The sequence below is a fragment of the Gopherus evgoodei genome, chromosome 15 (assembly GCF_007399415.2).
Source record: "Gopherus evgoodei ecotype Sinaloan lineage chromosome 15, rGopEvg1_v1.p, whole genome shotgun sequence".
Lineage (NCBI taxonomy): Eukaryota > Metazoa > Chordata > Testudines > Testudinidae > Gopherus > Gopherus evgoodei.
In genome coordinates, this window is record NC_044336.1 from 21,295,550 (window position 1) to 21,320,000 (window position 24,451).

The window sequence follows — 24,451 nt, forward strand, 5'->3', positions numbered from 1 at the left end:
CCCCAGAGCACGATGAAATGGAGGATAGAGAAACAAAACTCTTTTAGTGAGAGAAATGAACCTTGTGGGGGACATGTCATTGGGTTCCACAGGTGCTTTCCCAGTCGAAACTTTATTCATAATTTTTTTATATTACATGCTTTAGGAATGTCCCTGTTGTTCACCCTGAGGAAAAGAACATTGAAGAGAGGAGGCTGTCAGGTTCATAAATAAGTGCCATAGAGCTTTTGAAACAGGCACATCATCTCGCATCTTGTTTTTGTCTCCCAGCAGTTGATGTTTCCGATGAATCTTTTAAGTGGCATCTGGAGAACCTTCTATTCTCTATTGGCAATGAGGAGGGGAAAAAAAGCTAATAAGCATAAATTAAAAAAAAAACTCCTGGATCAATGAAATTGCATAAAGAGATTAAATATAACAACTACTTTTCCAAGAGCTGCACAATCAGCTAAACAATCATCATGTCTCCTCTCTAAAGTCATTCAACATCTCCATAGTACGGATTGGAAACTAAGACACAGTGATATTTAGGCTAACATTTTCAAACTGCTTGCCTATAGTTAAACACCTAAATCTATATTTGGGCACTGATTAATGAATAAGCGGCTAGGTTTTCAGTTCTGCATATGGGTGGAGAATTGGAGACTTTTGTCTCCAGGATGGTACATTTTGTATTAGTACAAATGTACACCTGAAAGTACAATGTGTCCTAAGTGACGCTAATCTGTCCACGTTCACCATCAGGACAAAATAAAACAAACAAACAAGTGAAAATGACAGGGGAGAATATGAAGTCAGAATGTATGGCTGCAGCAAATCCAACACAATACCAAATTAGTATTTGGCGAAGCGGCTATCTCATTGTTAAGATATTTCCTTCAATATGTTTTCAGAAACTAAGAGCATTAAATAACTTAGAAAGATTGCCAGCTCTGATTCCAGGAAGGAAACCTCCTCCCAGTTCCCCTCTGAGTAATTCAGTTAATTTACTCCAGACATTTCCAAGCTGATGTTAGGTAAAAAATAATTCAGAGACACCCGTTTCTTTTGCAAACACTTCCTATGGATGGAACTTAAGATCTAGAATCCTGTAGCAGACAAGAAAAAGAGAAGAGGCCACAAGCCCAAAGTTTGGATCTAGTTCTGAATATCCTTCAAATCCAACGTGTTCAGGCCCAGGTTACTTTGGTCTGTGCCCCTCTCTAATCAGAACTTGGACTGCAATTTCATTTTAACCCATTTACATAATTCAGGCTTTGACTGGATTTGTCTAACATATCACCCACATTGACTTAAATGGGATCAAACCCTTACTGTGAATCTGTGTAATGTAACTCTTTGTTGTCAATGTGTGGCATTTATTAAAGCATTGGGCTTACTTTTATCATGGCCTCACATGGCATGGAGGGAGCAAAGTTCTTCATTGTTTTCATGCTGGATTACACTTATTCTGACAGTGACACAGCTTCTTATGGGCTGGGGTTGGAGTAATGGAGGCGGGAGAGCTCATTATAAGGTGTTTTCTTCATTGTTTTCTTCAATGCAGCAATTCTTGGCTTTGCCTTATGACTTCCTCACCATTAACGCAGAACATCATCATTTAATAGGTTTATTAAAAGTGCGTGGGACAGCGTTACTTGAATTTGAAGTAGGAAGGATCAGATTTCAAGCACTCACAACTGTTGCTGAAGTCAAAAGGAAGGCATATGCTCCCACCTCTGAAACCCAGGCTCCAAACAGGGGTTCAGTCCCACAGTCCTTACTTCCTTCTGTCCCCCCAGTACATTTGTATGGTGTGTTGCCACAAAAATCCCCACTGTGTCATGTTATCTCCCATGGAAATGTCAAATCATGAGTCTTCAAGACCTTCACTCTGACATGTAGCAATAGCTAGGAAACCTGCTACCTGGGCATTACTTTCTTTCCTGAACATGTTCCCTTTGATTAGGATGCCACAGTGTCAGGCCTGGAGATCAAAGGCCTCAACCTGCAGATCAGGGGCAGCAAGAGCAGCAGCAGCAGGGCCAGTCTCCCCTGCAGAGAGGTCTTCCACCTCCCCCAAGCTCTTCTCCAGACCTCTAAAGTAGAAAACTGCCTGTAGAGGAAGGTTAAGCCACTTGATCAGGTTATTAGGACTCTTTTCGCTTTGATAGGCAGCGCCAGCAACTCCCCTCAGTCGGACTCTACTTGTGAGGCATTGCAGAGCATAGTGCTGCAGGAAAATAAGCTACAGAAGTAAAGTACTTCAATAAAATAGGAGAGAAGGCACGGCCAGAGTCTCTCTGTCTCTTTTCTCTCTGCACTTCTATGTTGCCTGAGCAATGTTGAGAAGAAGAAGAAAAAAAAACCACGAGGAAATTCACTTTCTGATCCCCACCATGGCTCATTTATGTGGAGAAGAGAAAGAAACACTTTGGATTGCTCCTGCTCAGCAGGCAAAAGAACCAAGGCCTGATGCTGCTTTTTATTCAAAGATGGCCCTGCAAGCAGAACTTGGCCCTGTTGGCACAAGCCTTGGTGATTCAAATAACTATTTAATCAGGAGAAGTTACAGTATTTAACTGCAATAGGGATGCCTAGCAGAGTGTTTTCTGTCCGATCACGTTATGTCAGAGTTTCTAGGCGATGCCTGTGTATTACGCAAGTGCCATTTCCTGGGAAGTATCGTGCTCACTCTCTGGGGTTAAGTTTAGTGGCACATGCACATCCTGATCCTACACATCTGTGTGCTATCAATGTGAAAACTCAGGTAACATGCACAGCTTGTTCCAAAGCAGGTTTTTCTTTTGTATATTGATGAGAAACTAAAACTGTTTGTAACAGTCTGTTGAATTTTACAGGGAATCTTATTACTCCTTTCCAGCTGCAAACAGGAATTTGTGCAAGCAAGGAAAATGCAGCCCTAAATCCAACTCCTCTCCTGCAGCTTGCCAGAAGATAGTAAAATGTCAGGGCCCAATTAATAAAGCCAAAATTATTTACCTAGCGTGCTGAGGTGTTTTCACTGCATCCCATTCAAGAACCAAGCAGCCTCAATATGGCTCCAGGTAATGGCTTCTAGACTCAATTTTGGTAATAGAAAAAATTATCAAAATTATCAATTATCATAACGATGGCGCATCAATAGCACCTTTCATCCAAGATCTCAGAGTGCTTTGCAAACATGAATTAATGAAGCCACTCAGCACTCTCGTGAGGGAGATATTAAATTCCTTTTGCCCAACTGTCAAATAGTGATGAGTATTGGGTCAAGGACAGACAAGTCAATGACAGAGCTGGCCACAGAACCCAGGAGGACTGACTGTCCCCGGGCTCACACTTACTCTATACCTTACAAGCATTGGGAAATACCTGTGTAAGTTCTATACAGCAAGGGCTCAATTCACGTTAGCAGCTAGAGTGTATGTGGAACTCTGCTTTATGTAGCAGTTATGGATAAGGGTGCAAACCAAGGCCCCAATTCTGCATGCCCAGAACCTCTCACTGAAGTCAACAGGTGCAGAAGATATGTAGGCTTGGCTCCAACAGGCAATCCAGAGCACTGAGAAAGGACAATGCCTCCCATTCAGGTTCACACCAGCTGTTTGCTGCAGTCACTTCTCTCCACCTTCTCCTGTGTATACTAAGCCCTTATCCTAGGCACAGATTTAAAAAAAAAATTCTACTCTATGATGCCATGAGGTTGCATCTTTGCAGCTGGGAGGAGAACTAGGCTTGATTTATTTTTAGAAGATAGAGAGCAAAGTATAACCCCAAACTTTTAAATGACAATGAAAAATCAACCCCATTTGCCTATTAAAATCTACCTGTTTATTGCAATACACTGTGACCTTCAATGCTCTGCCAATGGACTGTAAACAATACAGAAGTTTTCTTTTGTAGCCCATGTGGACTTGAATGCTGATGGAGGGTGGAGGGCTGTGCCTTTCAGAACCTGAGAGCAAGTCTATACTACAATATTAAGTCAACTTAAGTTATAGTGACATACAGCCACCGCAGTAATTAAATCGCTTTTCCATGTCTGGCCTACACTCCTTATGTCAGCAGTGCATGTCCTCACCAGGAGCACTTGCACAGAGTTAACTGTCAGTGCGGGGCATGGTGGAACAGCTTCTGAAAGGCAACAAACAGTCAATGTAAGCAATGCAGTGTCTACACTAATACTGCATCAACCTAACTATATTGACTTAAGAGCTACGCCTCTCCCGGAGGTGGCACTATTAAGTCGATGTAGCGGGTGAGTTACATCAGTGGAAGCTACATTTTAGTGCAGACGCTTACAGAGTTAGGCTGACGTAAGGCAGCTTATGATGACCTAACTCTGTAGTGTAGACCAGGCCTGAGTGTGTATTGTTAGCTGTCGTAGAGAGTGCTACTGTGATTGTTATTTAAAAAAGTCTCTTATTTGCTACAGTTATTTTTTTTAAAGCAAATGCTCCAGAGTCATATAAAATAAGTGGCAGGAAAAATACACTCCCATATCCCACCCTGGTTTGTGGGAGGGATCTTATACATACATGCACATTCCTCTTCTGCAGGCTTCTGCTCAGAGAACCAAGGAACTCTGAGCCTGGGGCTGGCCCTGCCTACCACTGAGACCACCTCCATCCAACAGGTATCTGTGTTCTACCAGCTGCCTTTTAGGGATCCAGCCATCTTGTCTAAGACCAGGAGGCAGCTGGGCCTCTGCAGTCTCCCTCAACATGTGCCACTTCCTCCTTCCTTTCTTTTTCAAGAGTTACCTTTGAAAACTCAAATCCTAGAGGACTATAATGGGATTTTTGCCAGAGTAAGGACTGAACAAAAGACCTCAGAGTTTAGCCTCTGGATAGGACCCTTCTCTCTTTCTCTTATGACTCTCTATAGTCTTATGAGGGCAGGCTTTATCATGGTATGGTTTCCATTGTGTGCTTCTCAATTATTTTTTAAAAATAAGATTATAAATATATCAGGGCAGGGACCATCTCTTCCTGTGTGTTTACCCAGTGCTCAGCCCATTTTGAGTGCTAACACAACAGCCCTAATAATAATAATTAATAACCATTATATTACTGAACAGCACTCCGGGGGCATAGTCAGAAAGTATTTGATAAATAACGTTAATATAGTTATTTCTGGAGTGCTTGTTCTTTGTCTTTGGCATTTCAGCAGAACCAAGTGATCGTTCATTTGAGGCATTTAGCCACTCATTTTCTCCAAAAATTGGCTTTTCCTGTGATTAGTTTGGTGTTCAAAGCTATTCACTGTATCATTTCTTGAGTGGTAGATTGTCCATGGAATTTGAGCTGTGATGTTTAGTTTGGCTGGGCTCTTACATCACATGGCGTTGCTCCAGTTCCTTGATTGGATGATGGTAATAATGTCAGCATTTGCTTTCCATTAATATTTGTTTAGAATGTCACAGTGTCCACCAACAATCCTGCCAGTCGTCCCGTCTTCTAATATCCTGGCTGAAGGTGCTACATCGCACAGGTCAGGAGCACAGAGTTGAATGCAAGCTTCTGCTCAAGCCAATAGTCACAGTCACGAAATCACCTTGCTCTACACCTTAAGGAGGAAATCACATCTGCAAATGGTAAAAATCTCCCCGTGTATGTGCGTGCACGTGCTTGCGCGCTCCTTGGGAAGGAGACTCGGTCGGTGTTAGCCCCATTGTAGTTTTTCCAGCTAAGGTTCTAAACACCCTTTCTTCATTCGCCTCTTTTCCCACTTGACACTGACGCTATTACTCCATAGACTGGCCAGCCCAGCAAGCCCTCATATCCATCCTCAAGTGGTTCAGCACCCAACATGCTCTTGAATATATCAGCCCAGTGGAAGTCTGAGGACATTCCCAAGCTTGGCTCTGCTGTGTCAGAGCGCTCACCCCTGCAATCAAGCCACATCTGCACAGTTGTGTTTTTTAATTTGTAAACTCCCCTTTCGAAGAGTCATCATGGACTAGCTGTGCTTTATAGTGGCTTTCTCAGATACCAGTTATTTCATATGACTTTTAGTGCTCACTGCTATATAAATATATCAGAGAAAACCTGGCCAATAAGGATATAAATGTAAGTGCCAAGCAGTTCATTTCCAATGTATTGTGAACAATACAAAAACATAATACTCTTCAATATTATTTCACTGATTTAACAGTTATCCTAATCTAATTTCCCAGTGTCTTATTCCTCAAATAAAATGTATACTTACAGAGTGTCTGTTTTCCCCAGAATCTGCAAAATAAAAACATAGTTTAGAAATTGAATGGCACATTTCAAAGGAATCAGTTTTACATACAAATAAATGAGAATTCAGGGTTAAATGTTCTTGCATTGCACTTGGTAATTTTGCAGTGACATAAACCAGCTAACTAGGAAGTTAGAAAGTGAAGTTTCAGATCCGCAGTCCAGCAAAGCACCTAAGTATGTGTTTAATTTAAGTACAAGAGAAGTCTCTATGATTTCAAAGATTGACTTCAATAGACCTGTAGCTCCTGTTGAACTGCTTGGCTGAGCAGCAAGTTGTGACTGGTTTGGGGGAAGTTACTCCCCCACACCTGCTCCATGTGGGGACTCAAAAAAGCAGAAGTCTGAGTGACAAAACATTCCCTCCTGAGAACACAAGCAGCTGTTGCACATGACAGAAACTTCCTTTTAGAGGCGAATTATCATGGGTGATATGCTCTACTTCCCAGTCCTAGATGGTTTTTCTGATACAGGCTGGGTGAGGTAATATCTTTTATGGGACCAACTTCTGTTGGTGAGAGAGAGAGAGAAGCTTTTGAGTTTACACAGAGCTCTTCTTCAGACCTGGGAAACTTACTCAGAGTGTCACAGCTAAATACAAGATGAAACAGATTGTTTAGCATAAGTAGTTAAGACATATTTCAAAGGACCATTAAAGATGCAGTGACCCTAGTGCCAGGAAGGGAAGTGGTCAGAGAATCCTGAGAAGGGTACAAATGCCAAAGAAAAAGGAGATCCCCAAAGGAACCCAAGATTTAATTAATAAAAAGATTATTTAGCCTGGTCCAAAGCCCCCCAAAGGCAATGGGCGTCTTTCCACTCAACTTCAGGGGGCTTTGGATTAGGCCCTTTGTGTTTATGTTTAATGTGGATTTAACGATTGCCATCTAAAAAAAAAAACACACACACAACACTTTTGTGTTGATAAGGAAATGTTCTAAAAAGTGGGTATGTAGCGAGGTTAGGAGAGTGACTCTGGTCTTTCTTTTAGATGGGGTTATCAGACTTGGTTAAAGTACTATGTTTGAGTGATCTTCTGATCCTTTTGCACAGGAGATACACACTAGTGTTCAATTCCAGGGAATGCTTTTTGTCCCAATGAGGTTCAATGAGGAATGACCATAGCAAGCAAAGTGGACTAGTACATAGAGCAAGGGATTGGGGTCAAGACTTCACATTAATCCTGTCTCTGGCACAAATTTGCTGTGTGAATTTGGACAAGTCACGCAACCTCCCTTTAGCTCAGTTTACCCATTTTTAAAACTGCATATAATAACCGTAACCTACTCCACAGGGTGTGAGGATTAATTAGTTCAAGTTCAAAAAGCCCATGGAGATCCTTGAATGAAAGACACCATGCAAATACAACAATATGGTGGCTATGACTAGTGAACAGTTTAATAGATCTCTCTCCAAAGATATTTTCTTTGACATCCAATATAAATTCACCTTTGTTCAGTTCATCCTGTTACTCAAAGTTCTTGTACCATGTATGTTCTTGTACCATGAGAAATAATTCCCCTCACAGCTTCATGGCTATGCCAGTCACATTTTTGCGACCAGTTAAGTCCCTTTTTAGCTAAGTAGAGGTACATCAGATTTCTATTATCAGCATTTTTATTACATTAGAGTGATGACTGTCTTATTAAACTGTTCATTTACATTCCAGAAGTCCTGCCTAAAGAAAGTATTGCTTGGTGTCTTTAATCCTACCCATGGAGCTCAGGAATCCGAGTCTGCACTTAGTCACATTGTTTTCATGCCAGGGCAACTCAATTGACTTCAATACAAAATTGGACCTAATAGTCTTGTCCTGTCTGAGAGGAGCAAAAGAAATGATTTTTGGAAAATATGCAAAAGCTTTTTGATTCCTGGAAGTAGATACAGCTCAAAACAATAATGCCATTTAGCCACTGCTAGATCAAAGTTGAACTTGAAGTGGACAAAAACTAACTATATTATTTATGAAACAGCTTATTAAGGAGAATGCATGCAAAGCCTCAGTCACTGTGTATTGTGTGATTACAAAGGAGGAAATTATAAATTTTACACATTTCCCAAAATTCAAATGGACGGATGTTTGCTAATCCAAAGCTACTTTGTCCTATGTGACAACAACAGATCACCCACCGCCTTGTAACTGTGTCACCCAAGATCAAAAGGCATGTGGCCAATAACTAATTGGGTTTCTAGGTAAACACCATTGCTCCTGCCAGGGGAATGTCACACACTGCATTTGTGGTCTGAGGGACACCACTTTAGCTGTTAGAGGTTTAAGTGATTTCTGCAAAGTTGTGAACCAGGTAAACACAAATATTCTGTACTTAAAGTATGGGTCTGCCTAGATGGTGCTTTTGCAGAAGCCATCAGGTCATTAATATTTTACAAAACTTTTTTTCCTTAGTGTAACCTTTAAATACATTTACAGTGATTTTTGTATATAAACCAAACTGGTTTTTATTGTTACGTTGGGAAAAGCTGGCATTTTTGAAGGAAACAGAGCTTACTCCTATTAAAGGAGGCAGGAAAAGGTGCAGAAACATTCTGGGTTCTGATCACGTATGGATGGAGTTGCCAGTTTTCTTCCAGAGCAGCGGCAATGGGTTCTGTTATGGGCACCAGGGAATAAGTGACCTGAAGTTACAATTCCTGTGACTGCTGAGATATTTTAAGAGGTAGCATACATGTATGAGTTACTGAGGGACTCAAAGTTCTTGTTTTTCTCTCAGTGGTGTATTAGCCTCAGATAATACATTTGCATGATGGAAACAAATACTGGATTTGCCACATAGCATGAATGCCAGCCCTGTTAGGTTTTGCCATATATTTCCAGTGTAGCTGATGGGTATTTGGGAGCATAGAGGCCCATTCACACGTAGAGAGAAATTTGCAAGTCTCAAATATATACCAACCAGTCAGAGGCTCTGTTTAGCCTCAGTCGTGTGTCCGTGATGGATTGATTGACAGTATAGAGAAGAGGAGGGCTAAAGAGTGATCTCAGCTAAGGCAAGAGAAGTCTGCAGTAGCTCCATAGCACAGATTGCATAGCCCAAGGATGCCATTACACCCGGGTACACACATTTTGCCTTAAATTTGGGGTTCAGCTGAACCCAGAAATTCCATGCAAATGCAGATGGGGTGAAACCACTACACTTTGCCTGGTTTTCGGCTAAAAACTAGAAGCATGCCCACACTACAAAATTTGGGTCCAGCTTTTAACTTTGCATGCCCCACAATTGAGAACTGTTCAGATCCAGGTTTCCATTTGCACGTTACTGGGGAAGAGAGGCTAGACAGAAGATTTGACCCAAAGCTGGATCTTGAATACCCCAGAGTAGGTAAAAGCTGTTGGCTCTGGGGGGTATTGTTATGGGCTCAGATTTAGTTTAAAAAAAAAAAAGTCACCACAAGGCTCATGGTTTCCACCTCTTCCAGGTTGGCTGAAAATTTGGCCAATGGGGCCAAGCTTTGAAATTTGCAATGAAGCCCCAAACCAGGTGAGTTTCCTTTGGTGTCTTGTTTTGCTGATGAAGATTTTTCAACACTCGAGTGAATATTCTCCCAACTCAGTACAGAGGTATGAAATCTGGAGCCTGGCAGCAGGAAAATGGTAGAGCAGATTTCCTGATTACTGGGGCCAAATTCTAATAGGTTGTTTCAAACCGCTCAATGCAGTAGGATTTCTCATGCCTCTTTCCGCTGGGGAATATTTGTTTTTCCACAGCGTATTGTTGGCTGCAATAGGATTCTTAAAAACTTCCTGTCTCGCCACTGCAACTGCCTCTTAGTTACTGATTCGTTTTCCCAGTATAAGCAGATCTGGGTTTAGCTATGTATTTTGTTTGCTAGATTTCCCTTTTCCCAAAGAGGGATTAAAAATAGAGAGCAGTCCAGGAACCCCATGGTAATGAATCACAATCAGCTCTGTGATGCCACAGAGGATGGATGGATGGGTGGGTCCATCCAGTGCCCACCCAAAGTCATTGAAAACCTTCCCATAGACATAAATGGATGTTGGACCAAACCCTTAGAGCAAATACACTGAACAACCAGGAATTCACTAATACACTTTGTGGGAAATAGTGTGTTCTTAAAAGCTTAGGAAGATCTCTGAACACGGAGTGGTTGCTGTGGGACTAAAATGGATACAAAACTCCACCCCCCCCCAAAAAATCACTTTCCAAAGTGCATTTGGAGCAAGGAATATTTTGATGACCTTCATCAAGAGCTGTCCTGACAGGGGCTCCTTGTCAGAGTGAAGTTGCATTATCAGAAGCATTAATATGGGTGGCATTCTGAGAGGTCATTCTCAGAAAAGCAATTGATTTGGGGTTCGGTTGTTTGAGACTTATAGCTTCCACATTTTCCATAAAGCCTTAAAGTAGACACCTACATGCTTGAGAAAAAAATGTGACGCATTAAAAAAACAAAAGTTTTAAACTAAGCTCTGATGCCATCTTGCCATATCTTTACAAGCATGTGGCTTGGAATCAGATGGACCTTTTGTTGAGCAGATCAGCTTCCATTCATTGCTTCAGGGCTTGACATCGATGTGATAATGCAGAATCCTCAGTAAAGAAATCCATGTACTGAAATTGCTCCCGTACCATACAGGCGATTGTATCTAGAGTGCAGTTGAGTAGACTGAGGTCTCCTGCTATTTGATTTTAAACCAAGATAGGCCTGAACAGATTTGAATTTCACACTCTGCCTCTTTCCTCTACAAAACCCCGGATGTGAACCAGAAAAAACATTTGGGGGTTTGAAATGCAGAACTGACTTTGTACATCGCAGGCCCATCTCTACACCCAATCCTCTAGGTAGCCATTGACATTGCATATTGGTCAATGCACAGTAACAAGCCTGGGGCACAGAAACTGGAGGAGATGAAGTCAGGGGCTCATAATGGTGTTTACAAGAGGGAATGGGAATGGGGTAAGAGCAGGCAATACAAGACTAGAACCGTGACTACCAAGGAGGAAAGGAGGAGGCTCAGATACTCAGAGGATTGACTGGCAATGAGAAAAAGAGGCAGTGAAGTTCAGAAGTAGGGTTGCCAATTTTGGTTAGATGTATTCATCACATGACGACCTTTCATTCCGGGAGACTCCAAGACAATCCTGGAAGGTTGGCAACCCTATTCAGAACCCCAACCACTTTACAACTCAGGACAGGGAGGATCTCTGGTTCCCTATGTTCACTGAGGTGGAAGGTGAAAATGTGCTAGTCCCTGAGAGGGCCTTGCAGCTCACAGTAGTGCCAGCCCAGTTAGAAGTGAAAGCCAAAACAGACTCTGTCTCAGTTGTCACATCAAATGGTATCAGCAAAGCAACAGTTAGTGACGTCTGACACCCTATGCAACTTCTTCCTCCACAGGGGATTCACATTACAAAATTCTCATTGCCTATAATAAAGTCCCTGGAAAGGAAAAATTATACATGAAGCCCTGTAACGGGCACTATCTCTGATTAAAAAAACTGAAGTGGCCTTGAATTGCGTAATAATATAATATTTAGCACTCATATCACTCGGGCTCTACCAAGCTCGTGGCCATGAAAAATGTAACACAGACCGTGAAATCTGGTCTCCCCCCCTGAAATCTGATCTTTTGTGTGCTTTTACCCTACAGAGTTCACAGGGGAGACCAGCGTTTCTCTAACTGGGGGTTCTGACCCAAAAGGGGGCTATTGAGGGGGTCGCAAGGTTATTGTAGGGGTGTGTGGTATTGCCACCTTTACTTGTGCACTGCTGCCTTCAGAGCTGGGTGGCCAGAGAACAGCAGCTGTTGGCCAGGCACCTAGCACTGAAGGCGGTGCCCACCAGCAGCAGCACAGCAATACCATACCATGCCACCCTTACTTCTGCATACTGCTGGACTCCCGGCAACAGTGCAGAAGTTAAGGGTAGCATTACTGCAATCCTGCTACAATAACCTTGCAATCCCCCAACAGCTCCTTTTTGGGCCAGGACCCCTACAATTACAACACTGACATTTCAGATTTAAATATCTGAAATCATACAACTGACAATTTTTAAAACCCTATGACCATGAAATAGAGCAAAATGGACTGTGAATTTGGTAGGGCCCTACATATAACACTTAACATCTTCAAAGAAATGTGACCAATATCAGCTCATTAATCCACACTATGCCCCAAAGCAATTAGGCAGGCAGGTGTTATCCCCAATTTATAAATGAGGAAAGAGTCCAACAGCCACAAGATCCACAGTTGGGCCTGGTCTACACTTCAAAATTAGATCAACCCGTGACCACTGTAGTTAGGTTGACTTAACCCTCTGTGTAGACACAGCTAAGTTGATGGAGGAATTCTTCTGACCACCTAGCTACTGCTTCTCTGAGAGATGGATTAACTACATTAACCAAAAAACCCCATCAATGGGTGTCAATGTAGGAAGCATCTACACTACAGTGCTGTAGCAGTGGAGCTCATCCACCCAACATTCTCTGTAAAATGCAGAGAATACCAATTAAGCCAAGTGTTCTCATAGCCCATATCAATGAATGTATCCTCCCAACACTCTGTAATGCAGGGAAATAGCAGACAGGTCAAGTGACTAGCCCAAAGTCACACATGGGTCAATGAGAGGAACAGGAATATAACTTCGATATTCTGACTCCTAGTCCCTCACTCTAACCCCAAGACAACACTGATTCCTGCAGAAGAGGACCCAATATAAACTCTCATTGGAAACATTCCAGCTGCTTCCCTCCCCCCACCTTTTTTTAAGTAGAGGATTTTAGTTGGGGGTGGAGGTAGGGGAATAAGGGTAATTTATTTTGAGAACTTGACAGTGAATTTGAAGCTCCAAGGTTCTGGGCCTAATTAAGTTTCTGGGTTCTTTTCACCCTAATTCTGTTCTACGGGGTCATAGGGGACAGGTCAGCCTATTTGATTCTGGACACCACCGCTGGTTCACCCACATACCAGACATCACTGGCTCATCCTCTAAAAGCAGCTTCCCCCTGAGCTCATCTGTTCTTGCCAGTCAAGGGTCTGATCCTGCAGCGTGCTGGTCAGCTCCTGTAAGGTATTAGACTGAAGACCCAGCCCCCACTGGCATCAAACCGATTGATGTCAATGGAGGTTGGGGGTCCCCAGCACCTCATAGGGAGCACCCAGCATCTTGCATGATCGGGCTCTAAAACATTCATCAGTTTGAATGGCTGAAGATGCCACTGCTCTACAGGGACTCTGAACACTGCCACATCTGTGTGTACGCTTTGCTACAGTGCTATCATGCAGCCTAACCATAAACAAAGTAAATATTATGTTTAAATATGCAATGTAGCCATTCAAAACTACTGCACGCCCGTGTGATGTCCTGCTTATCTATTTGAAACACTTTTCCTGTGTGTCAGTCGGGAAAAACAAATGGGATTAGAACAATACGCTGTTATTAAGTTTCCAAAAATAACTGAAACTGTAGAATGTTATACATAAGAGAGCAGGTGGATTGTAAGATTAAGGAGGTGCTTGCATATCATCTGTCCAGTTCAGCCCAGACTTTCAATTGAATCTCATTTTGCTAGACTTCCTGCCTTATAAAACTGCATTTGTTGTAAGTGCCTTAAATAATAATCCTCTCAAACACACTTGATCTGATGAATTAAGTCTTGCAAAAGGTCTCTGCAGTACAGTACAGACAGCTCTCTTCACTCTGGGAAAAAGGAATGGTATCATGAAAGGCATAATACTTCTGGATTCACCACCCTGGCACAAAGAAAGAAGTACACAATCTGTTTCTGCATTCCATTAAGGGCCTCATCCAAAGCCTATGCTTCAGTGGGAATCTTTTCAGTGACTTCAATGAGTCACACGCCTGAAACCTGCTGTCTTACAAAGCCACAAGGGCTGCTCTCTGCCAAATAACTGAACTCTTCTTTAGAGTAAAGGCTATTTTGCTTTTTGGTGAAAGAAAAGACTGCAAAGAGGCAATGTGGGCTAGTGGATATAGAAATGAACTGGGAATCAGAACTCCAAGGCTCTATTCCCAGTTTTGCCATTGTTCATCTTTGTGACCTTAAACAAATTACTCAATCTCTCTGTTTACTCAGCTGAAAAATGGAGATAAAACTGACCTACTGTGCCTCATATGATAGAATTAAGTAAGATTTGTGAAGTACTTTGAAATTCTCATAGGGGAGGTGCTATAGAAATGTAAACTGTGTATGGGGGATGGACAATCCCAGATGAAAACTGAAAAATAGAAAAACAAACATGGCATGCACCACAAAAGCCACATGGCGAGAAAAAAAGAGAAACTGACCAGACTACAGCCTGACATTTACAAATAGATATTTCCTAATACAAAGGGGATGGAAGGAAATCCTCTCTGATGGAGTGTTTGACGAGCTAGCAGGAAGCACCCTTAACCTAGGTGTCTCTGGAATTTCAGTGCTGCCAGAGCAACTATCGAGAGTCACCAGCAGTAAGATAGCTGCTGGGATCCAGGTACAGAGAAGAATCCTTGCTCACCTCAGAATCTGTGAGGAGGAAGTGAGTAATGTCCACAATTTGGAGGGAATCTGATTACATTAAAAAAGAAATTAAGTGTGATAATATTGCTTCAAAGTTGTTAGGTTTAGGGGCAGGATGGGGTGGAGGCTGCAATACAGATGCGTGGGAGTTATGTATATTTTTAAATAACTATTATTAAGATAGGAAAACAGAAGAAATACCCCAAAGTACATAATATTCTACAGTATGGGAAATAGTGAGCCGCTACAAATATATTCCAGACTAGGAGGACAGATTTGGGCTTGCGCTAGCACTCCAAAAAGACACATGTGTATGCAGCACTTTGAAGCTGCAGCTTGGGCTCTGAAGCCTACAGAAAGGAGTGGGCTTCAAAAAAACCCAACCCACCTCCAAAAAAACCCCAACAACCCTGAACAACGCAAATCTTTGCAATTGGAAATGAGCTAGCTTCAGAACACAAACCCCAAACCCACACAAATTTCGGGCAAGTTCAAAATCCAGATCCAGATCCAGATCCAGAACCGAAGCAGCCCTTTTTGGCAGATAGAACATGAATGGATTAATGGAGCAGACGTTCCAGTTGTTAATCTCACCACATTACAGATCATTACTCTGGGGAAATCATGAAGATGCTACAAAATGTATCAGCACTTAAGTTTTCTTAGTTGCTATGTGGGATGTGTCCATAGGACCTCAATGTCTCTTTTCTATACCCTTTACCTTCTAACCTATCTAGATACAAATGCTTCCAAACCTCCTTCATGTGTTTAATTTTTCACTAGCTTACTTACCATTATTAGCTTTTCTGATTTCACTATATACTGTATCAGTCCCCTTCTTTACAGGAGCTGGAAAATGTATTGGCACAGAATCAATTTATTTCCTTTTTTTGTTTGCTTTATGTTAAGCTCCTTACACAAACAGAACACTCTGTTTTACTTTTAGAGGAAACAGTTATATAAACAGCAATGCGCCATTCCATGTCTGGATGAAAAACCAGCTGTGCCCCCTATCCTCCCTGTGTCTATGTTATAGAGAGATGGACCCTCTCCAGTTAACGCTGAAATTAGCTTTGATTCTCACTCACACACACACACACATACAAGATCCTCAGATTTTACAAGGAATAGCTTACCCTAGGGTAAAGCTTTTCCCTCAATCGTTTCCTCAAACTGGACAAGCTGCTTTAAATGATGTAAGGGCTCACAAAATGAGGTCTGCGTTCTGAAAACTGCTCACACACTCTGTGCTCCTCCTAGTTAAATCTTCCTTTCATGGAGCTGCTTTAGTTTTGTGGGAAGGCTCAAGGGAACTTTCTCACACTCAGTGCTACAGTGTTCAGGATCAATGAGATTTTTACAAAAGGGAGATCTCCCAGTTCATGGTGGTGGAGTGGGAATATGCAAGACAGTTCCAAATTTACCACGGAGTGTGGAGCCTGCATTACAAGTGCATGAGCTGAAGACAGAGTGGAAGGGAAGGCTGAGAGGGTACAGATAGGCAGGAGAGACTGAGGGAAGAACAGACAGAGATTGAAGCCTCAAAAGGCTAATGTTATTGGGTTTCCTCCTCCAAAATGCTATAGCTGGCCTTACCCACAAAAGCTCCATACAGGTGAGGCTGCAGAAGAATCCTCAGTAAAGTTTTTCTCCTGGTTCTGAGGTTCCTGTTTTTATCTACTATGGTAAATCCTGCAAAGAGCTTTTATTCTGAGAGGGACCATCCAAAAATACCAAATGAAAAGAAAGACTTTTCCTGTCTAATGCTTGTTTGAGATCCTTTTTACGGAGCACGGTCATAAACACAGGTGGCTCCTCCTGGCAGATGGGAGGCAGGGCTGAGCCAGCTGCCAGCACAGCTCAGGTTCCCAACATCTTAGTTAGCTACTGCGGCAACACAGCTGTGGCTACCATGTGACTAACATGGTTCTCAAGAAAAAAATCCCTGGGGTCACAGCAGTCAGGGGAACCATGCTAAAACCCTGCTAGCAACAATTCTATTTTAAATACTTCCTAGCATGGTTCTGCTCCTTGAATGGACAAAGGCTTTTAGCTTTATGAGGGCTTCCTGAAGGGCCCCGCCATGCGAATCTCATGTGCACAGGTAAATTTTTCTGAAGTCAGTGGGAGTTTTGACTGCACAAGGATGGCAGGGTTGCACCCAAGATCTTTCTTACCTTCTGCTCCCTGGAGTTCTCTTCCTCTTTCCCATCTGAAGGATGTCTACATTACAGCGGCACAACAGGTGTGCTGTGGTAGTGTAGGTGCTTTCTGTATTGACTGAGAGGCAATAGCTAGGTTGCTGGAAGAATTTTTCCATTGTCCTACCTGTCACTGCAGTGGAGGTTTGGTCAACCTAACTATGTTGCACAGGGCATGAAATTTTTCCACAGCCCTGTGCGATATAGCTAGATTCACCAAAGTTTTAGGTGTAGACCAGGTCTGAGTTATTTTATTAAGAAACAGGTTTATAAGGCCTGGTTTATATCAAGCCAAATTGCAGCATGCTGATAATCCAAGCTTTCAGCAAGGGATGGATTTAAAAAAAAGTGGCATTTGGGTCCAGAACTGGATTAGGTTTGGGATACAGGGCTTGAGTGAGAGGCAGTGGACTGGACTAGAACCCAGGAGACCTAGTTCTATTGCCAGTTTTGCCACTGGCCTGCTGGGGATGACTCTGGGCTAGTCATGTCACAAGTCTGTGCCTCAGTTTCCCCCTCTGTAAAATGTGGATAAATCATGGTGGCCTACTTTGTAAAGTACTTTGAGATCTATTGCTGCAAAGCACCATATAAGAGCTAGATATCATTATTAAAGGCTCTCTCAGAGCTGGTTCTAGGTGTGATAACACTCTGGTCTTGTGAGATGTTAGCTCAAAATGGTAAAAGTCTCATAAGGTTGCTCCTTCCTCTTTGACACCAAACAGACCCAAAGATAAGTAATTCTTTACCTTTCAATATTAAGCAAAAAGTTATGGCAAAACCTCTTGGTAATGTCCCTGTCAACTCTGGGTCACAAACTAGCCAAACAATGTTGAAAACAGTTCAAGGTCAACTAATTTTAATCATAGTTTGGCCAATTCCTGTGGCTGGGACAAAAGAACCTAGAAATAGGTTTGTAAACATGGTCAGTTGTGTCCTCACTCACCAGCCAAACTATAGTGGAAGCAATTTAGATGAACTATGTCTCAAGTGAATTTCAACAGATCCTAATTCTGCCTAAAGGCCAATGGAAGCTGGGCCTGTCCAAGGATCAACACATTTTAGAAACATCAGTTAAGGGACTCAACACTTCTGAGGTTGGTTATCTCCAATTTTCCTTAGGTGAAACTGTTAAGTGAGAGGTTAAGTGACTTCCCAAAGATCATGCAGGAAGTTTGTTGCAGAGCTGGAAAAAGAACTCAGGTTTCTGGACGCAGTCCTGTACTTTAGCCACAAGACCATTAAAACCTATAGAGCGGGAGACTCCTATATTTATTCTGCAGTCAAACTGAGAATCAGCAGAGTGAAATGTTAAATCGCATCTCAGTGTTTCATGCACCCCCCTGGGAACACATTCTGCAATCCTAAAAAGATTTCTTTTGAACTAATTTTAAATAATAAATTTAAATAATTCTGCTAAACACACTTTAGACACTGGAGGCTAAGTGCTATTGAAGTCAATTCCAAAACTCCAACTGATTTCAATAGCAGCAGGACCCGAAATTCAGCAAGCACTTAATCACATGGACTTTAATGCTATAACAATCTCTGGATTTCACATGTTTTTGGTCTATTGTTTAAGTGACCAGGGAAGTCAAAACGAGTCTTCCCATAATTCTAACTAGAGATGGCGCCGATCCTGAATTAACACATGTATTTAGTATTTTACAAGCCTGGGTCAACTCCCATGGGACTCAATGAAATGATTACCACTGGGAGCTGGATCAGGCCCTTAGATGGTTTTGAACATTTCAATTCTGTCCAATTTACTTTGAGTTTGTGTCAGAGAGAGAGAGTGTGTGTATATAACACCTTTCATAAGTTGTTCTTTTCCTAGCCCTGAGTAAATGTATTAGCATAAAGGACCTAAAAATAATGACATTTTGTTCCAAATGACCTTATAATGCTGCACCCTGCATTTGACTAATCAGCTATAGAAGTAAAAGGATGGCCATGTTCTTACTGAGCCACAGTTAGCAGTTTCTCCCTTCCCCTTTTAGGGATATTTCCTGACAATATTTTAGCTTTGGTCTTTGTTTTCCTTGTGTTAACAATAAAGAGTCTGACTCATTGCACAGTATTGTGTCACAATCACAATTAACCTAGAAAAGATATGCAATATGTTTTTGTTAAGCATAGTCTCTCCTTAAAGATTTATTATACCAGTCCCCATCACCAGCACCTCTTTAAGTATCAAAACAGCAAACAACTCTAACCTCCCCAAAATGATGCTTTATCCAACATTTAGCTAGCCACTTTCATTAGAGGATCCCATCGCTGCTCACAAAGGGACCGAGGGGGTTATCAAATAATCCCAAATTTACAGATGGAGAAAAATGAGACACTGAAGCCTTGTCTTCATTAGCTTTTCTTCTGGCAGATTTACCACCCTTAACAATGCTGGTGCAGCTTTCGTTTGAGCAATGATGAAAGGGAGATCTAGTGCAGAAATGGTTCCCACAGCCACGGCATATTTACCACCATAAAGTGGTCAAAATCCTAGAAAAGTGATCCATCATGAGAAATTTGGTTTGAGGGAAAAGGGCAAAATGTTAATAGCACTTTAATGCTGACAGACATCATTCTATAATTGGATTTTGGGGGGGCTAAGAGGGGATGTTTAATTAATCCTTATCCTCAAAACTGCCCCAAAGGTTACTATTATGCATTAATTATTGATCCTACTCCCCTTGAGGTCAATGAGAGTTTTGATGCTGACTTCAGTGGCAGCAGGAAGAAACCTTTGTATAATTAGATATAGTAATTTAGAGCCTGATCCTGAGTGATTGAGGAACACCTGAGCTCCCATTTGAAGGCAATGAGAACTGAATGAATTCACCATCTTGCAGGGTCGAGTCCTTCATTTTTTTTTTAAACATAATCTGCTGTTGATAAAATTGAAAGTAAAATGTAATCTCCTGGGTGAAGAGGCTGCTTGCTGCAAACACTCTTAGCTCTGAATGCTGCCTTCTGGATGAAGAGTGCATCCACCCAGAGCAGACTGTAGACCTAGCTTTGTTGTTGTACTTTGCCTTTGTTCAGAAAATAGATTGCTTAATATTTGAGGTCTTAAGCTTAGTATGTGGATCTTGAAGTGTTCACTCAGACCAGAGGCACTGGTCATTGTCATGGTAACAGAGACCTGAAAGAACACTGTCTTGAAGCAGAATATGAGCAAGGTCAACTTGATAAAAGCATTGATCGGAATCCAGGGGCCAAAGTCCTTTATATGGGTGAGAGTAGTTCCTGAAAAAGTATTAAAAACAAACAAACTCTGGCCTTACTCCTCTCTCTCCCTGAGACTAAGGTAACGTCTATACTTCCAAGTTTACAGCAACGGAGCTATGCCTTTACAGCTGTGGCACTGTAAGAGCACTTGTGTAGCTGTGTTATGCCTATGGGAGAGCATCGTCTGCCAACACAGCGCTGTGCACATGAGCGCTTATGCTGACAAAACTTATGTCACTCAATTGTGTTTTCACACCCCTGAGGAACAAACGTTTTGCCAATGTAAGTGCTAGAGTAAACTTATCCTGTATCGTGCAGTGCAGAGTTGAAAGAATTAATCTTTTTCATAGACTGCAGTTTGGTTTCATACAACAGCTTCCACTCTAGCAGTATCTCAAAATACCAGTAACACAGCAGGTACTGGTAGTGTAGTGACCATGCACAGAAAGAAAGCACTTATATGCTACGCAGAAGCTTTTGTCTCATCTACACTACAAAAAGCGGCAACAGTGTAAGATTTAAGCATGATGAGTTCAATGATTTAGTACTGCAGGACAGGCAGGACCAAATGGTGCTTTAATCAGACTCCTGAACCACGATAAAGATTTGTATAGTCCAAGGCTAACCGGAAACAGTATCACATAGTTAAAACATGGTCCAATCCTATTTAAAACAGGATCTTTTAAAAATGTCAATGCACTTCTGTAATTTAACTAGATCAAGTTAATATGGTACTTTGTGTACTATAGACTGGACCTTACAGTCAGCCTAGAATGTTAGAAAAATATTATTGAGAGAGGGAGTACGCTGGCTGGGATGCAAAGGTTATCCCCTACTCTTTTAGGTGTTCATTAACTTGCACCTAATAAAGAACTTAGTTAAAATTTCATCTGATAGAAAGTACCTCTTACAACATTCTACACCCTTCTACTGCACTGGGCATGACTAGAGGTGTATGAAATATTTGTAACTCTAGACATAATTACTAGCAATCCCCTAAAATACAATACAGTTGCTCCAATATCTAAGTGCACCACTTAGCAATGGTAAATAGGTTACCGCTTTGAATGCAGTCATAGTACCCCAAGGAGCGAATGACAGCATATTGCAATCAGAGCACTGAGAAGCCAGCTGTCTTTTGCTGCCAAGCTCAGAGGCAGTACATTTGTACATACAACCATTTGTACTGCTAACGAAACAAGAATGTCTTCAGCACCGAAATAAACAGGTGTCCTTTCCTAGCTGGAAAGGGCAAGTTTGTGAATTTCTTCCTTTGACTATTCAGCTTCTCAAGCTAAAGCTGAGAGCTGGGACATGGCTTAAGATTCCAAATGGATTTCATTTATTCCTCACTGCTTGAGCTTTTATGTGTGTTCTGAACAATTTGCCAACTTTTTGCACAAGGAGACTGAGGATACCATGATGCTTTGGGTGAGGCGAAAAGATTTGAGTTGTACGTGCCATCATTGGGAATAGGATCCAGCAAGACGATTACCTCAAAGGCTGCGAGGAGATGCACTGTAACGCCATGCTAAGAGTTCTGGGTACCACCATCATTAATATTTGTATTACCAGAGTGCATGGGAGCCCTAGTTATGGAGCAGGGCTCTGCTGTGCTACGTGCTGGGCCATGGAACTATTAAGACATACAATAATGGGGCCTACCCAACTTGTGAGCTCAACTGTAAGAAAGATGTAAAAGTTCATAAGAGGTTACAATAACCTATAACAACAAATGTTGATGGAAAAAGGTGCAAAAGGGAGACAGATGAATGGAGTTAATCTAAATTTAAAAGGCCTACTGATATCATTCATGGACTGCATTGAATTTATACTTGTTAAAAACAGGAGATGAGCAGCCGGAAGTTAATGAGCCAAAATTAGTATGTCAGATATGAAACCTAATTAATGGACAAAGTTAGGAGATGGGCTATTCCATCTTCAACGCCCTTTCTCATGGGCTTGGCTACACTCACACTTTACAGCGCTGCAACTGGGGTGTGAAAAAACACCCCCCTGAGCGCTGCAAGATACAGCGCTGTAAAGTGTCAGTGTAATCAGGGCAGCAGCGCTGGGAGCGCGGCTCCCAGCGCTGCACGCTACACCCGTAAGGGATGTGGTTTACATGCCGCGCTGGGAGAGCTCTCTCCCAGCACTGCCGCTCTGACTACACTCACACTTCAAAGTGCTGCCGCGGCAGCGCTTTGAAATTCCAAATGTAGCCATACCCGAGTCCTTAAAAGAAAGATTTGGAGGGCAAGTATGAAAGAACAAAGGAAGAACAGACGAAGCACAGACAGAGGCTATTGGCGCAAGCTTCACCATCATGACTGCCAACCCCGCCATTTTCTGGGATCCCAGGCCTTCATCGTCTGTCCTGATGAGAGATGAACTGACCAGAACGGGCCAGACAGACAGGGACCCAGAGAACATTCCCACCTCATTGCTCCAGTTGAATCCCAACTACCACCACCTTGGATGACAATTATCACCATTTAAGAGACTGTCAAATGGTGAGGGAGAGGCGTTTCCTTCTAAAAAATTGTCTACAGCTAAATGGAAAAGGAACAAGGGATGTTGTTCAAATAAAAGCCCTATTTAATACTTCACATTTCAAATGTTATAACTGTTTTTCCTTCTTTTCTGTATCTTTAAGATACAAAGGGTTTTTATTGGCATGTTTGTCATGGCGTTAAGTGGCTGAGGTCTCTGGATACCAAGCCATGGACCTTGTTTAACACTTGGACAGGGACTGGGTTGTGTTAACACATTTAGCCCATATATTCCCTCTGAATTAATACCACTGACAGCAGGACGCTGTTACCAGGGCAGCCAAGATGCTCACTTTCCCACACTCTCATTGGGTATGTGTGCACGCACTACAAGCACTACAGACACTTACTACAGCAACAAAAGGGGATTTTCCATCAGCATGGTAAATCCCAGCGAGAGGCAGAAGCTCTGTCTTCCTGCAGACCTCCAGCTCTCCTCAGGCTATAAGGGACTAATCCCAGTTCCTGCTCTCTATCTCCTTGATCTCTCAGCAGGTTCAACAGTGGGTGGGGACACTCCCCGGTTCCCTACAGGGTGGGCAGTCCCTCCCTCTCCCTCAGCTCAGGCAACCCCTTCCACTCCCTCCTCTTGTGGGCTGTGGAGGCCGAACACACCCAGGAAAGTAAAACAAAAACAAACAAACAGAAAAAGTTAAGAGCCCTTCAATGAGTTTTGAGCTCACAAAATGCAGACCCATCGCAGGCTCCTTTCTGTTCAGAACCCCAGCTCCAGCTGGTAGCCCTGCCTAGCCAAAGATCTTATGTGGAAGGGCAGGGCATGTGCACAAGAGAATCATGGAGGAAAGAGAAAGCACTGGTTGGCTCTGGTAACAGCAGTCCTGCTGTTTTTACAGTAGTCCTTGCTCACTGATTGCTATTACCAGGGAACTACAATGCATACACAATAGGACCTACTCCTGCTCCAAGTGAAATCAATGGCAGAAACAGCAGGTCTGTAATTACTCCCAATACATAACTGGATAGGTCAGCCAGCTAGTTACCTTTGTAAGGATGAGGCGTTGACACTTCAACTTCAGTATATTCCACCTCAGCACTCTCATGGTCAGGTCCTGCCCCAAAATAGCAAGAAGATGTTTCTTTGTAGCACTCCCTATGCCATACTTGCTGTGAGCCTGATCCTGACACAAGTGAAGTCAATGGTCAAGCTCACAGGGACTTTAATGGGCACATGGTTGGGCCCTGTTCATGGCAGATGGGGGTTCAGCCCAGCCGCTGAAGCTGAACTCCTTTCTAAAACTGTGGTGTCTGGGTGGGGCCTGACACGCTTGTCTTTTGTTTGCAGTCTTGAAAAATAGCAAAATGTAAATTTAGAAAAATCCCCTGCCCCAGAGTACCCTATGTGCCTGTCCAGCTCCAACTATTCTGTCTCTCCCCTTTTCTCTGCCCTTCCTGTCCCCATCATTTTCTCCTCCTTTTCCCGTCACTGACAAAGGAGCATCTCACCTGTGCTTCTTTAAACCCTCTGTTTACCTCAATGTCCCCCTCCCATCTTCTTATCTCTTGCCCCCACCTCTGATCCCCTCTCATCAGTCTCCTTCCCCTCATAGTACGAGCGTGTTTTAGTCACTAGCATCTTCAAATAACCCGCTGTTTACCCCTATGGTATCTCCAGCTGTCGCCCCATCTCCCCTCTAAGTTCATTGAATGTGCCATCAACAACTGTTGTCTAGAGCTCTTCTCCCCTAGTTCCAGTCACCCCTTGCCCTACATCCCTTGCCCTCTCAA

The 24,451-nt window shown here is 42.5% G+C and overlaps 1 protein-coding gene across 1 annotated transcript in view; it reads right to left on the minus strand.

The window, feature by feature from the left end:
• Positions 1-262: 262 nt before the first annotated feature.
• The window catches only part of PECAM1 (platelet and endothelial cell adhesion molecule 1), a 54,734-nt gene continuing 30,545 nt past the window's right edge, over positions 263-24,451 (minus strand). Inside the window, 4 exon segments of the mRNA XM_030534574.1 lie at positions 263-324; positions 6,190-6,212; positions 15,517-15,573; positions 23,707-23,775. Of these exon segments, the coding sequence (XP_030390434.1) occupies positions 295-324; positions 6,190-6,212; positions 15,517-15,573; positions 23,707-23,775 (179 nt within the window). The 3' untranslated portion in view covers positions 263-294.